At 54.6% G+C, this 12,705-nt stretch overlaps 1 protein-coding gene across 3 annotated transcripts in view; it reads left to right on the top strand.

The window, feature by feature from the left end:
* The window catches only part of LOC133349186 (sodium-dependent lysophosphatidylcholine symporter 1-B-like), a 109,791-nt gene that overhangs the window by 84,647 nt on the left and 12,439 nt on the right, over positions 1-12,705 (top strand). For all 3 annotated transcript variants that reach the window (XM_061562461.1, XM_061562462.1, XM_061562463.1), the window contains exons 4-6: positions 9,312-9,444; positions 10,406-10,484; positions 11,656-11,819. In XM_061562461.1, the coding sequence (XP_061418445.1) occupies positions 9,312-9,444; positions 10,406-10,484; positions 11,656-11,819 (376 nt within the window). The remainder of the gene's footprint in view (positions 1-9,311; positions 9,445-10,405; positions 10,485-11,655; positions 11,820-12,705) is intronic.

Below are 12,705 nucleotides of genomic sequence, written 5' to 3'. Positions count from 1 at the left end.
CCGCTGTCCCATTTGCCTGGCCGCTGTCCCATTTGCCTGGCCGCTGTCCCATTGCCTGGCCGCTGTCCCATTTGCCTGGCCGCTGTCCCATTTGCCTGGCCGCTGTCCCATTTGCCTGGCCGCTGTCCCATTTGCCTGGCCGCTGTCCCATTTGCCTGGCCGCTGTCCCATTTGCCTGGCCGCTGTCCCATTTGCCTGGCCGCTGTCCCATTTGCCTGGCCGCTGTCCCAACCGGGTCTTGAACTCTCACAGAGAGTTCAAGACCCGGTTGGGGCTTCACTCGGCCCAACATCCCGGAAAATGAAAACCCAATTTGTGGGGAAGTCAACAGTTGTTATCCCGTGGATGAGCAACATCCCTGCCATAGGAATGTGGAATTTTCACGGCTGGCCCCGGGGCTGTAAACGGGAGAAGAGCATTGCCCCGATTGCTTGTTCGGTGAGGAATTCACTTTGCTAAACTGTCACCTGCACAGACGAACAATTGCTGGGTTGATCTTCGGTTGCTTTTGTTTATAGCCTGTGCAAAGTTTGGCGAAGGGGCACGCGTGTCTATCGTCGGCAATCTTGGGCACCCACAGATGTGGAAGTATTTGCATGGACGGGGTTGAGGGTTGGAGGATTTGAGAGCTGTGGAGGCGCAGTCCGACAAAGCTGCAGGCGGCAGCCTGTTCGCTTGTTTGCACGATCTTCCCCGATGAGTGAACTGTATTTACTCTTGCACAGTGGTGCACTTAAACAGCTTCGTCCCGTGTCTAAATAGTTATTTTTATGTTTATTCTCGATAGCAGAGCCGGAGGAAGCTTGCTTTATTCCCATGTTTGGGGATTTTTTTGCGTCCTCTTAACGCTTTTCCACTAAGGTTGGAAGCGTTGTAGCTCAGCTGTGTCTGTCTGTGTGCGTACGTGTGTATGTTGGACTTCTTTAGCACCATACGCAGTCAACCGGAGGTGCGGGGCAAGCACAACAAACGATCAAAAAGCAGTTTTAAAGAAATTCGTTTCTCAATCAAGATCAGTGGTCGCTAACCCCGGAGCGCGAGATGCCCTTTCTGAGAACCAAAGTGGTGCAGGCTGCAGGAAAGGTGAAGAACCACTGCACTAGATGATTTAAAAGTGCGTAGCTCCAGCGGCTTCCTGATATCGGAAGGAAGAGCGTTCCAGACGGCCGCAGAAGCGTGCGATGCGGTGACTGCCGTCTTTATTGGATGGCCAGCCAAAAGCCGCTGCTGCTGCTGCTGCTGCGAGAAGGAGCGGAGTTGGCGTGGTGATGGTGACGGCGGAGATAGCTGCTCGTAGGGACGACCCGCATGGATGGGGTTGCAGGATAAAAAGCGGTTTTGCTATTAAGGACATTGATCAAAGCGCTGCGCAAAAATCGTCAATCAGAAAAATATCGCTCGTCGCGATCCACGCGACCGCCTCCGACGATGTCACAGCGTGGCGCCCGGCAGCGGCTCGCCTTCACCAGCCACGATCACTCCGCTGCTGGATTGAAGGCCTCTCCCCAAGCTGGCGGCCGTGCCCCACGCTCCTTCAATGGAACGATCCACCCAGCAGCTACACGCCAGACGGTCTCGTCGCTCCGTCTCCTATCGCTGGACGGCCGTCCGGGGCGGCCATTCCTTCCGATTTCGTCGCTCCGTCTCCTCTCTGGGCGCTCCTCCGGGGCGCCAAACCTCTCCTCGGCCGCCACTCCGTGGTCAATCTCGACCGCCCGTGCCGCCGGTTGTTGTTGAGGAGGAGGCGCGTGGTTCCAACTCGGAAGGCCACCCCCCCCCCCCTGGTTATTACCGCGGGCGGATGAACCTCGAGCGTACTCACCGTCCGCTGCCCACTGCCCACGACGGATCCTCCTGGCGCCCTGTGGGAGAAGAGTCTGCCGCTGTGTGCTAGCGCCCCGGCCTTGCGCAGGAGGCTCTCATCGTCATCCTCCTGGGAGGCCCGTGCCTCGCACGCTCGCCTTCATTCTGCAAATCGATATCTCCCCTCCCCACATCATCATCAGCATCATCAGCACTTGCTCGCAGAGCACTAATGAGCGGGGTGAACAGGGTGAAGATCAAAAGACGTAAAGAGGAAGGGCACGAATGTATTCAGCCGCGTTTCAGGCTGTGCTCCCCCTAAGAGGCTTTTATTTAACCAGCACCAAAGACAAAGATCCCCCGTGTAGCCTTAACAGACTGTTGGGGAAAGTGCTGTCAGCGAGCACCTGTGAAGGCCGGCACGGCACGATAGGGGGTGAGTGGCCAGCACCACGCCCGGCCGCCTTTATCTCCCCGGTGGCGATGTTTACACACCGCACCAGGTACTTATTTCAGGCTGAGTCGACCTAGGGGAGGCCCAGGACCGGTTCAGATAATCGCCAATGGGTATTAGCCGTGAGCGGAAATCTAACTCTGGTCGCCGGGTTCGTAGCGCAGCGTAGCGCTAACCGCTACACTACCGCTCCCCACACAGACAAAGATCCCCCATGTAGCCTTAACAGATTGTTGGAGCAAGCGTAGTTAGCGAGCACCTGTGAAGGCCGGCACGGCACGCTAGGGGGTGGGTGGGTGACCAACACCACGCCCGGCCGCATTCACCTCTCTAGCGGCGGTGTTTGCACACCGCACCAGGTACTCGTTTGAGGCTCCGTGGCGGTTGAACCGCGGGCAGCTCGTGCCGGCGCCTCTACCGCTCCGACCCGACCACGGAGTCTGTCGTAGCAAGAGCCCGCAGCGACTCGCGTCCATGAGCACGTGCGCACGTCCTCACTGGCGAAGTTTAAATCGGTTCTAGCATTTAGCTGGAACGTTCCGAAGTAAATTTTTTCCCGTTGTTGTTGTCGTCGTCGTCGGTGGTTTTTAAATGTCGGTGGTGAGCATCATCGGCAGCCCCCCGTGTTGGTTTGTGGCCGTGCTGCTTGTCGCTTTCAGATTTTCCGTCGATCGATTCCTTCGTGGGGAAATGCGCTCTTGGATAAACATCGAGCCCAGGTGCCTAAAAAACGAAAGACATTTAATTCTCATCGTTCGTCCGCGCTCATCCGCAATGGAGATCTGGGTAAAACGAGAGCCGTGTTTCTGCCGTGGCCGCGGCGGTGGCGGTGAGATTTGGCCGGGCAAAGTTGAGGCGGGTAACTCGGGGCCGGTGAGGCGGCATCTGCCGTGGGCCGGCTCCCCGTGGCCCCACGGTGGCTGGGAGATGTTAACTCTCTCGCCTGCTATGCAGGAGGTTGTGAGTTCGATCCCGACCCTGATGCCTGCCGAATATTCGAAGTCCGCACGTCTCTCTCCCCGTCGTGGATCTTTCTCCGTGGATTTTTCTCCGGGTCACACACGCACGCCCGTCTCACCGGTGCCCTGTCGGCCGGCCTGACCCCCGCGGGGAGACGTTGCCTCTCCCGCTCAGAGCCCACTTTGTCGCATTACCTGCTAATGAGGTCACCGTGATTACTGTCCGCTTTGGGATTTTATTAGTCAACACTTTCTGGGCACAGGCTCCAACGAGCCCAAAAACGCCGAGGGGCCAACAACAAACAGACACTAGGGAATTTGTAAAAGTTAATAGAGTTAATGCGTTTATTGAATTGAGCAAGGTTGTTATTATTGTTATTGTTAAGATTTTGGGAATGGAGTCGATGACGATGGGACGGGGGAATTCCAAAGTGGAGCAGTCTGAAGGAAGACGCAGAAAGAGAAGTGAGGTGACCAGCAGTGTGGTGATTGAGTGGGCGAGTGGGTGAGTGGCTGGGCTGGTGGGCGAGTGGGTGAGTTGGTAGATGGGTGAGTTAGTAAGTGGGTGAGTGGCTGTGCAAGTGGGCGAGTGGGCGAGTGGGTGAGTTGGTAGATGGGTGAGTGGTTTTGCAAGTGGGCGAGTGGGCGAGTGGCTGAGTGGGTGAGTGGCTATGCAAGTGGGCGAGTGGGTGAGTTGGTAAGTGGGTGAGTGGGTGAGTGGGTGAGTGGGTGAGTTGGTAAATGGGTGAGTGAGTGGGTGAGTGGGTGAGTTGGTAAGTGGGTAAGTGGGCTAGTGGGCGAGTGGGCGATTGGGTGAGTGGGTGAGTTGGTAAGTGGCGAGTGGGTGAGTGGCCGTGCTGGTGGGTGAGTGGGTGAGTGTCTATGCAAGTGGGTGAGTGTCTGTGCGAGTGGGTGAGTAAGTAAGTGAGTGTGTTGCCGTGACCTGCAGTGCTAGTGGCTGAACACACTGTGGATGAGACAGTCCGATACGAAAGTGTCAGGGATATTCTGTCCGGAGCCGGATGACAGGCGAGAACGTGTCAGAGGCGACTTTGTGGACATTGCCCGAAATGTCGCCCCTCACGTGTTTGGTCGTCTTCGACGGCGGTGGCATCGTTGACGATGGCATCGGAGTGTTTGTTATCCGCGCTCGTGCGCAGGTGCCAACGCGGTGTTGCGAGCGGCGTGCGAGACACAGGAGGCGAGGGTGGTGACTTTATACTTCGTCATGCACGTTTCGTTTCCTTTTCACCGTTGACATTTTACGAAGTTCAATGTACTTCTGAGTGATTGCAATTGTTCAGAAACTTGACCGACCTGCCAGCTTGGCAGAGATGTTACATCTGAAGAGCATGAGTCAGAGTTCGATATGACCCATTGGACTCTACTTACAAATAGCGAAAAAAAGCAAACACACAGACAATGTAAATGTTATTGGATAAAAATCACGGTGGTGAAACATTACCTGCAAATGACTCAGTTGGAGGCGCACACGGCAACAAGCAGCAGCGGCATCGCTCCCAACTTTAAAAAACTTGGCAGGACCCTTGTACGGCAGAGGTCGCAACCGGGTACCCGATACCCGTACCCTACCCGATACCCGGCTACCCGTACCCGGCCAGGTACGGGTACGGTTAGCCATTTGCGACCCTGGTGCGGCCGGGTACGGGTACGGGTAGGCCGTGAGTCACTGGTGAGTAACCGTTTGTTACTCATTTCGGGTAGGGTATGGGTACGGGTAGGGAACGGGTACCCGTACCCAGCCAGGTACGGGTACCCATTTGTGACCCTGGTGCGGCCGGGTACGGGTAGGCCGTGAGTCACTGGTGAGTAACCGTTTGTCACTCATTTCGGGTAGGGTACGGGTACGGGTAGGGAACGGGTACCCGTACCCGGCCGGGTACGGGTACCCATTTGCGACCCTGGTGCGGCCGGGTACGGGTAAGGAATCAAAACCCGTTTGCGACCTCTGCCGTACGGTGTTCCCGTGTGACGTTCCCTGTCGCCCCGGCACGGTGTCTGCGCCAAGAGCGGCTCATTTCATAATCGCGCCACACACAATCCTCAAGTGACCCGCAGTCCCATCCCTCCTTCTCCCCCCTCCTCGGCAAAATGTTTGTGTTGGCTTCAGAGAATGAACCCGTGTTTGAGTGTGTGCCACTCTCAACGCTTGCCACATCTCACCCACGATACCAATGCAGATCATGCAGTGCCTTGCCCTTACTCTCCACGGCTTGTCTGTAATTTTGATTCAGCAGAGCAAAACAAAGTTTCTTGAGTTTGAAGGTACTACGTGGATAGTTTAACACGTAGGCTTTCGCGACTAATATTTTCCATGATGTGTTTTTTTTTGGGTTAGATCGCGTAAATATATAAATGTGTCGTTAAACCCGCCACCATTACTAGTCCAGCACACCGGTGTGTTGGAAAGCCAAGCCAAAACATTGACAATCTGAGTATGACGTTTCACACTAATTACAACTAGCTTCATCAGGCGACAGCCAGATTTGTCTGTCGCCTGATGAAGCTAGTTGTAATTCTTGATTTGAAGCTTTCGTGACTGCAGGAATCCATACTCTTTGGTTCTTTCCGTAAATTCACGTAGATATTTTATTTTATTTTATACCTTACGTGACTTTACTGAAAGAACTAGTTGTAATTACTGGCTTGGCTCTCTAACAGACAACGGTGTGCTGTACTAGTAACGAATTGGCACGTTCTGTTTACGTAACAAATCTTACTAATTGTCTGTGTCGGGTAGTGGCGGGTTTAATGACACATTTATATATTTACGCGCTCTAACCCAAAAAAACCTGTATTACGGACTATATAGATAGTTTAGCGTGTACATACCTAATCGTGACACATGTACCTTCATTTTTTGAGAAACTGAGTCAATCCAGGGTTAGTGGATCACATGAGCGGGGTTGAAGCTCCTTGTCCACGGGCATCGAGGTGCCCATCACCCCGACTCAGCAGGCACAAGGTGGTGCAACCAAATTCGGACAAACATCCCACCGCTACCTTCTTAGCATTGGGATACGTGAGCAATACCCAGTCGCACTGTGTTGGCGGGTATGGATTGAGACCTGGGAACTCGTAGGAAACCCATTCAGAGCAGGGGGGGCGGAGGGAGCGGGATAATTTACAAACTCCACGCAGAGAGAGGTGGCCGAGAGGGGGAATCGAACTGGGGCCCTTCTGCTGTGAGGGGCGAGCGCTGCCACTGTGCGCCCAGGGAGCTCTCCGGCCGCTCCGGTTTCCTGCCAAACCTGAACGCTCATTATCGATTGTCTGGACGCTTGTTAACACGTAGGGGACGGCAGAGCTTGGGCGGTTGCTGGCGTCGGCTCACCGACGTTTGTTCCTGTACGTGTGTATGTGTATGTGGGGAGCGGTGGTGTAGCAGTTAGCGCGCTGCTCAACGAACCTGGCGACCCGAGTTCAATTCCTGCTCACGGCCAACACCGGTGACGATTATGTGAACTGGTCCTGGGCTTCCTCTAGGTCAACTCAGCCTCAAATGAGTACCTGGTGCGGTGTGTAACCATCGCCACTGGGGAGACAAAAGCGGTCGGGCGTGGTGTTGGCCACCCTCTCGTGTGTCAGGCTGGTCTTCATAGGTGCTCGCTAACAGCACTTGCCCCAACAGTCTGTTAAGGCTATATGGGGGATCTTTGTCTTTCTTTGTATGTGGAACTTTCGCACACCGTACGTAGCCAACCATGCTAATCGGAGGTGCGGGGGAAGAGACAACAAACTAAACACGAAAAGCAGTTCTAAAGAAAGTGAATTCCTGAGCGAGTTTGGTTAGGTTCCATCGCCGTTAGAAAATCGGATCAACGGCTCCACACGCAAACACGTCCCTCGATCGCAGTGGCCGGACCGAGCGGGAATCCTCGTGGTTGAAGTGGACGCGTTGGTGAGCTCGTGCCCCGCTAACCAGAGGTCACAATCGGGTACCCGATACCCGTACCCTACCCGATACCCGGCTACCCGTACCCGGCCGGGTACGGGTACCCATTTGTGACCCTGGTGCGGCCGGGTACGGGTACGAGTAGACCGTGAGTCACTGGTGAGTAACTGTTTGTCACTCATTTCCCAACGTCTTGTCTCTTCTCACAATTCAAGTTCCTAGAATCAACCCACCCGCGCCTGCAACATGGCTTCATCCCAGAAGTCGCAATCGGGTACCCGTACCCTACCCGATACCCGGCCGGGTACGGGTAGCCGGGTATTGGGTAGGGTACGGGTACGGATACCCGATTGCGACCCTGGTGCGGCCGGGTACGGGTACGGGTAAGGAATCAAAACCCGTTTGCGACCTCTGCCGCTAATGCCCTCACCTTGACATTGTCACCAGAAGGGCTCCACGCTTCTGCGCATCTTCAAACTGAAGCTCCGTTCGTCTGGACAGCCACACGAGGTTTTGACTTCGGTCCTCCTGGCCGGCAGGCGTGGGCCACATTCCTGTGGACGGAGGTCTGCAACGGATAACCGCGCTGCTGAAGTCCCGGCAATGTGGTGAACATTTGGGGTGCCACGGTGGCTTGGAGATGTGAACTACCTCGCCTGGTGCACAGGAAGTCGTGGGTTCGATCCCGACCCTGATGCCTGCTCTATATTTGGAGTTCGCGTGTCTCCCTCCCTGTGGTCATGTGAACTTTTTTTTCCAGGTCCTCCGGTTTTCCCTCCACATTTAGAATCAACATGACGCGGTTACAGTATTTGGCTGCTGCTATAAACTTCCACGCAATAAGCACTGTGTGAGCTATCATTTGTGAGAGCCACGTAAATCGGTAGGGCCTTACCTCGTAAAATAAAAAATAGCTTTTTTTTATTTTTATCGTTTCATTTGAACGATCCCGGCGAGAGAGACGATGGACCGAGGTGGTTTTAATTCACGACCCTGTGATTGGGAACTGTTCCCCGGCATGTGTGGGCCCGGCATGCGCTGCTCTCCCTCCCTCCCAGGGCCCCGTGGGTGTCGAGAGACGCCACCTCCTGGCTTGACCACGACATTCCAGCACGAGCTCGCCGCTTAATCTCCATCTGCATTCCATCTGTACGGGGATTGAGCATTTCCCCCCCACCCAACCTTGGGTTTTCTCCGGGTGTATAGACACCCAACAGTGGAGTCGGCCAAACATCCCAAGAAAGGACGCCCCCCCCCCCCCCCCCCCCCCGCAAAAAGCTTGGAAATGACCGGTGCTCATCTTCTGGCCGCCTTCTTGACTGCAGCTTCCTAAACCCTACCGTGCGACACGTGCGACACGCGCGTCGACAAAGTCTCGGGCAGCGTCTCGAGATGCGGTCCGCACGAAAGGCGCCGACTGCTGCGTGTAACGGCACGCACGTAAATCGTTACGTAATGTGTCGGATTGCAATCTGTCTGAAATGATTGAACTCCTCGCGAGCCCGGGGTGAACGTTGCATCACGAGCCACCGAACAACACGCGTTCCCGGTGAAGTACAGCCCCTTCTCCTGTAACGCTGCGCGTGGTTTTCACAACGCGATGAAGGCATTAGGGAATGCGAATGAACGGAACTACGTCGCAACGCGAGTAAGAATGAGCGGTTGTACGGCGGCCTCGGCGTAGCATCGCACGAGGCATTGGGATGCTGCTGGATGCTTCTAGATGCTACCCACGCGCCTCAGTCTTTGTTCAGCCTGCGTATGCATCTCACGTGTTATCGCGGACTGTGCTTTATCCTACATTATACTTATTTATTATTTCGCGATTTTTCTTCAGGAACGCAACTACCTCGTTATAGGAGGACGGGCTGTATTTTTGTTCACTGCACCATTAAAATCCAGTCCACATTCTCCCGGAGCTTTCGTCAGTTTAGTACAGCATGAAATAATCCATATAATGTATTGGTAAATGTTTCCTTTTCTCTTTATCTAGCATGCCACAAACATCGACTTAAATATAGCTATCCACGCGCTTCAGTCTTTGTTCAGCCTGCGTACGCAACTCACGTGTTATCGCGGACTGTGCTTTACCCTACATTATACACAATTTATCACATAACGCGTTATAGGAGAACACCACTATATTGGCGCGCCTGCTGTGCCGTGTCTCCAACCGCAGGATCGTCTGCTCCACGCCGTTCGCAGTCATTTTCTACTTCCTGCTGTGGTACGTTCCCAACTTCCACATGGAGACGTCCTCCAAGGTGTGGTGGTACCTGATCTCCTACTGCCTCTTCAAGACGTTCCTCAACGTAAGTCACCCCGCGACCCTCCTTCGCGCCGCGCGGATCGCAGCCGTTAGCAGATTGCGCCGTCACCTTGCAGCTGTGCTCACTGCTCACGCTGCGCCTCGCACGTCTGTGTGATGATCTGCGTGGGCCTGGGTCGCGAGATGTTAACTACCTCGCCTGGTGTACAGGAAGTCGTGGGTCTCGAACCCGACCCTGACGCCTGCTGCTGTACATTTGGAGTTTGCGGTGTCTCTTTTTGGTTCTTTCTACGTGACTTTACCGAAAGAACCAAGAAGAGACACCGCAAACTCCAAATACAACATTATTTTTATTATTTTATTATTTCCCTTCTACGTGACTTTACCGAAAGAACCAAGAAGATGAATCCCTGCAGTCACAAAAGCTTTAAATCGAAATTTGCGGTGTCTCTCTCCCCGTGGTCGCGTGAATTTTTCTCCGGCTCCTCCGGTTTTTCCGTCCAGATTTAGAATCAAGATCACGCGTTTAGAGTATTTGGCTGCTGTAACTTTCCGTGTGATAAGCCACTTCGTTGAGCTATCATTTTTGATAGCCAGGTCGCATCTGAAAAAGAGCTATATAGCTCAGTGGGGCCTTATCATGTAAAATAAAAACAGTAAAAAAAATATACAAAGTGTCGTGAGAAGAGCGGTGGGTGCCCGGTCTCCAGTCCGCCGGCCGACAAGGCTGTGGGAAGGCCTCCGCGTAAGTCTTGTGGCACCTGTAATGTCGATCGCTACGGCGGGGGCAGCAGGGTCATCACTGCGTGCTCATCCGCAGATCGGCTTGTTCCACGGACTAAGACAGTTTTGGAACCGCTGCTCCGGCGGGATTCGATTTCGTGATCACTGCTGCCAGAAAAGGCGTCGCGCGAGCGTAGCCACGCACGTGCGTCGCAACGACGGTGCCGCTGGGTCGCTGACGCGTGCCCTGCTTGTCCGCCCCACACCCTCCTCGCGTTCAGACGCTGCACGTGCCGTACGCGGCCATGACCATGTTCCTGAGCCGCGACTCCAAAGAAAGGGACTCGGCCACCGCGCACAGTAAGCATCCTCTCCCTCCCTCCCCCCCACCCCTCCCTCCCTCCCTCCCTCCCCCACCCCTCCCTCCCTCACTCCCCCCACCCCTGCCTCCCTCCCCCACCCCTCCCTCCCTCCCCCACCCCTCCCTCCCTCACTCCCCCCACCCCTCCCTCCCCCACCCCTCCCTCCCTCCTTCCCTCCCCCACCCCTCCCTCCGCTATGGGGCGCGAGACGCCCGGGGCGGTCGTGACGCATTCGCTGAGGTTCGCGGTTCGAATCCTGCAGGCTGCCCTGGTAAATTATGGTTAATGTACCCCGGAGTTTATATTCCGAGTACATTTGCAATAATATACCACGCCACGGTTAATACTCGGGGAAAATTAACCATAATATATACTACGTGCCGCCTGCTTCACAGTCGACGTCAGAGGTCAAATTTCGTCATTCTAAGTAGAGTCAGCTGTTTTGAAAAATCACCTGCAAATGACTTGGTTTGGAAACACACGGCAGTCATCGCCCACTCCTGCGAAAACTACGCAGGGTCCCTCCCGAAAGAGAGTCTTGAGACTCAGCAATGCTCTCCTGGGTAGCCAGATGTTAACTACCTCGCCTGGTATACAGGAGGTCGTGGGTTCGATCCCAACCCTGACGCCTGCTGCTGTATATTTGGAGTTTGCGTGTCTCTTTCTCCCGTGGTCGCGTGGATTTTTCTCCAGGCCCTCCACATGTTTCCCTCCACATTTAGAAGAAGCACGCATTTACAGTATTTGGCTGCTGCCGTACATTTCCTCTTAATAATCCACTTCGTTGAACTTTCATTTGTGACCAGGTCACTTCTGAAAAGGAGCTATATATTTCGATTTAAAGCTTTCAGACGCTGTCTTTCCGACAGACCTGTTCTTCACCCGAGGACGGCTGCTTGCGTCGTGGCCGAAACGTCGTGAGAATTATTTTATCATGTTTTATTTTTATTATTTGATTATTTCCATTCTACGTGACTTTACCGAAAGAACCAAGAAGATGAATCCCTGCAGTCACGAAAGCTTTAAATAGAAATAATTAATAATGGTTTTTTATTTTTTTATTTTATTATTTCCATTCTACGTGACTTTAAAAAAACATGTATAAATACGTCCGAGATCACCGTTCCGATTGAACTCCCCCCCCCCCCCCCCCCGCGGCGCCGTGGCAGGGATGACACTGGAGCTCGTGGGCATTCTCGTGGGGGCCCTGGTGCAAGGCCTCATCCTGCAGGCGTACGGCCTGCAGGGTGGCCCCAGGGGCATCGTCGAGAGCAACGGAACGTGCACGTCGCCGCACGCAGCCAACGCCTCCAACTCCTCCTTCAACGACATGGTGGGTGAGGGCACGGAGCCGGCGCCACCGCCACGCAGTCCCGGCTCACGTGCACACGGGACGCGGGCTAACCCTCCGCCCCGTCAAGTGGCGGCCGACGTAAAATAGGATTCTTATGCACGTGAACCGCTGTGCGTCGCACACACGCAAGTGTTTTTTTTTACTTCTTTCGCGCCGTACGTAGCCAGCCGTGATAATCGGAGGTGCGGTGGGAAGGACAGAAAACTAAACACAAAAATCAGTTCTGAAGAAACGAGTTTTCAAATTAGGTTTAAAAGTGGATAGCTCCAGAGGGTTCCTAATGTCGGAAGGAAGAGCGCACGGTGCGGTGGCCGTCTTTCTCCGATGGCCAGCCAAAAGCCGCTGCGAGGATGACCTGGAGTTCGCGTGTTGCGCGGAAAGGCTGTCCTCCTCCATAATGTTTGGCCCGATCCGTGAACCGCCTCGGATCTATAGAATTGCACCGGAAATTCTGAATCAGTGAGATCCCTCCAGGTTCCTAACGCAGCCTCTGGCCACAGTGATTCTAGGAGAATAGCCATAGCAGCAGCAGCAGGCAGCAGGAGCAGCAGCAGGAGCAGGAGCAGCAGCAGTAGCAGCAGGAGCAGCAGCAGCAAGCAGTAGCAGCAGCAGCAGTAGCAGCAGCAGCAGTAGCAGCAGGAGCAGCAGCAGGCAGCAACAGCAGCAGCAGCAGGCAGCAGCAGCAGTAGCAGCAGGAGCAGCAACAGGAGCAGCAGCAGCAGCAAGCAGTAGCAGCAGGAGCAGCAGCAGCAGGCAGCAGGAGCAGCAGCAGCAGGAGCAGCAGCAGGAGCAGCAGCAGCAGGCAGCAGCAGCAGGCAGCAGCAGCAGCAGGAGCAGCAGGCAGCAGCAGCAGGAGCAGCAGCAG

The sequence above is a fragment of the Lethenteron reissneri genome, chromosome 29, assembly GCF_015708825.2.
Source record: "Lethenteron reissneri isolate LAM-NWPU_2019-01 chromosome 29, ASM1570882v1, whole genome shotgun sequence".
Classification (NCBI taxonomy): domain Eukaryota; kingdom Metazoa; phylum Chordata; class Hyperoartia; order Petromyzontiformes; family Petromyzontidae; genus Lethenteron; species Lethenteron reissneri.
This window is presented reverse-complemented; position numbering and strand designations above follow the sequence as displayed.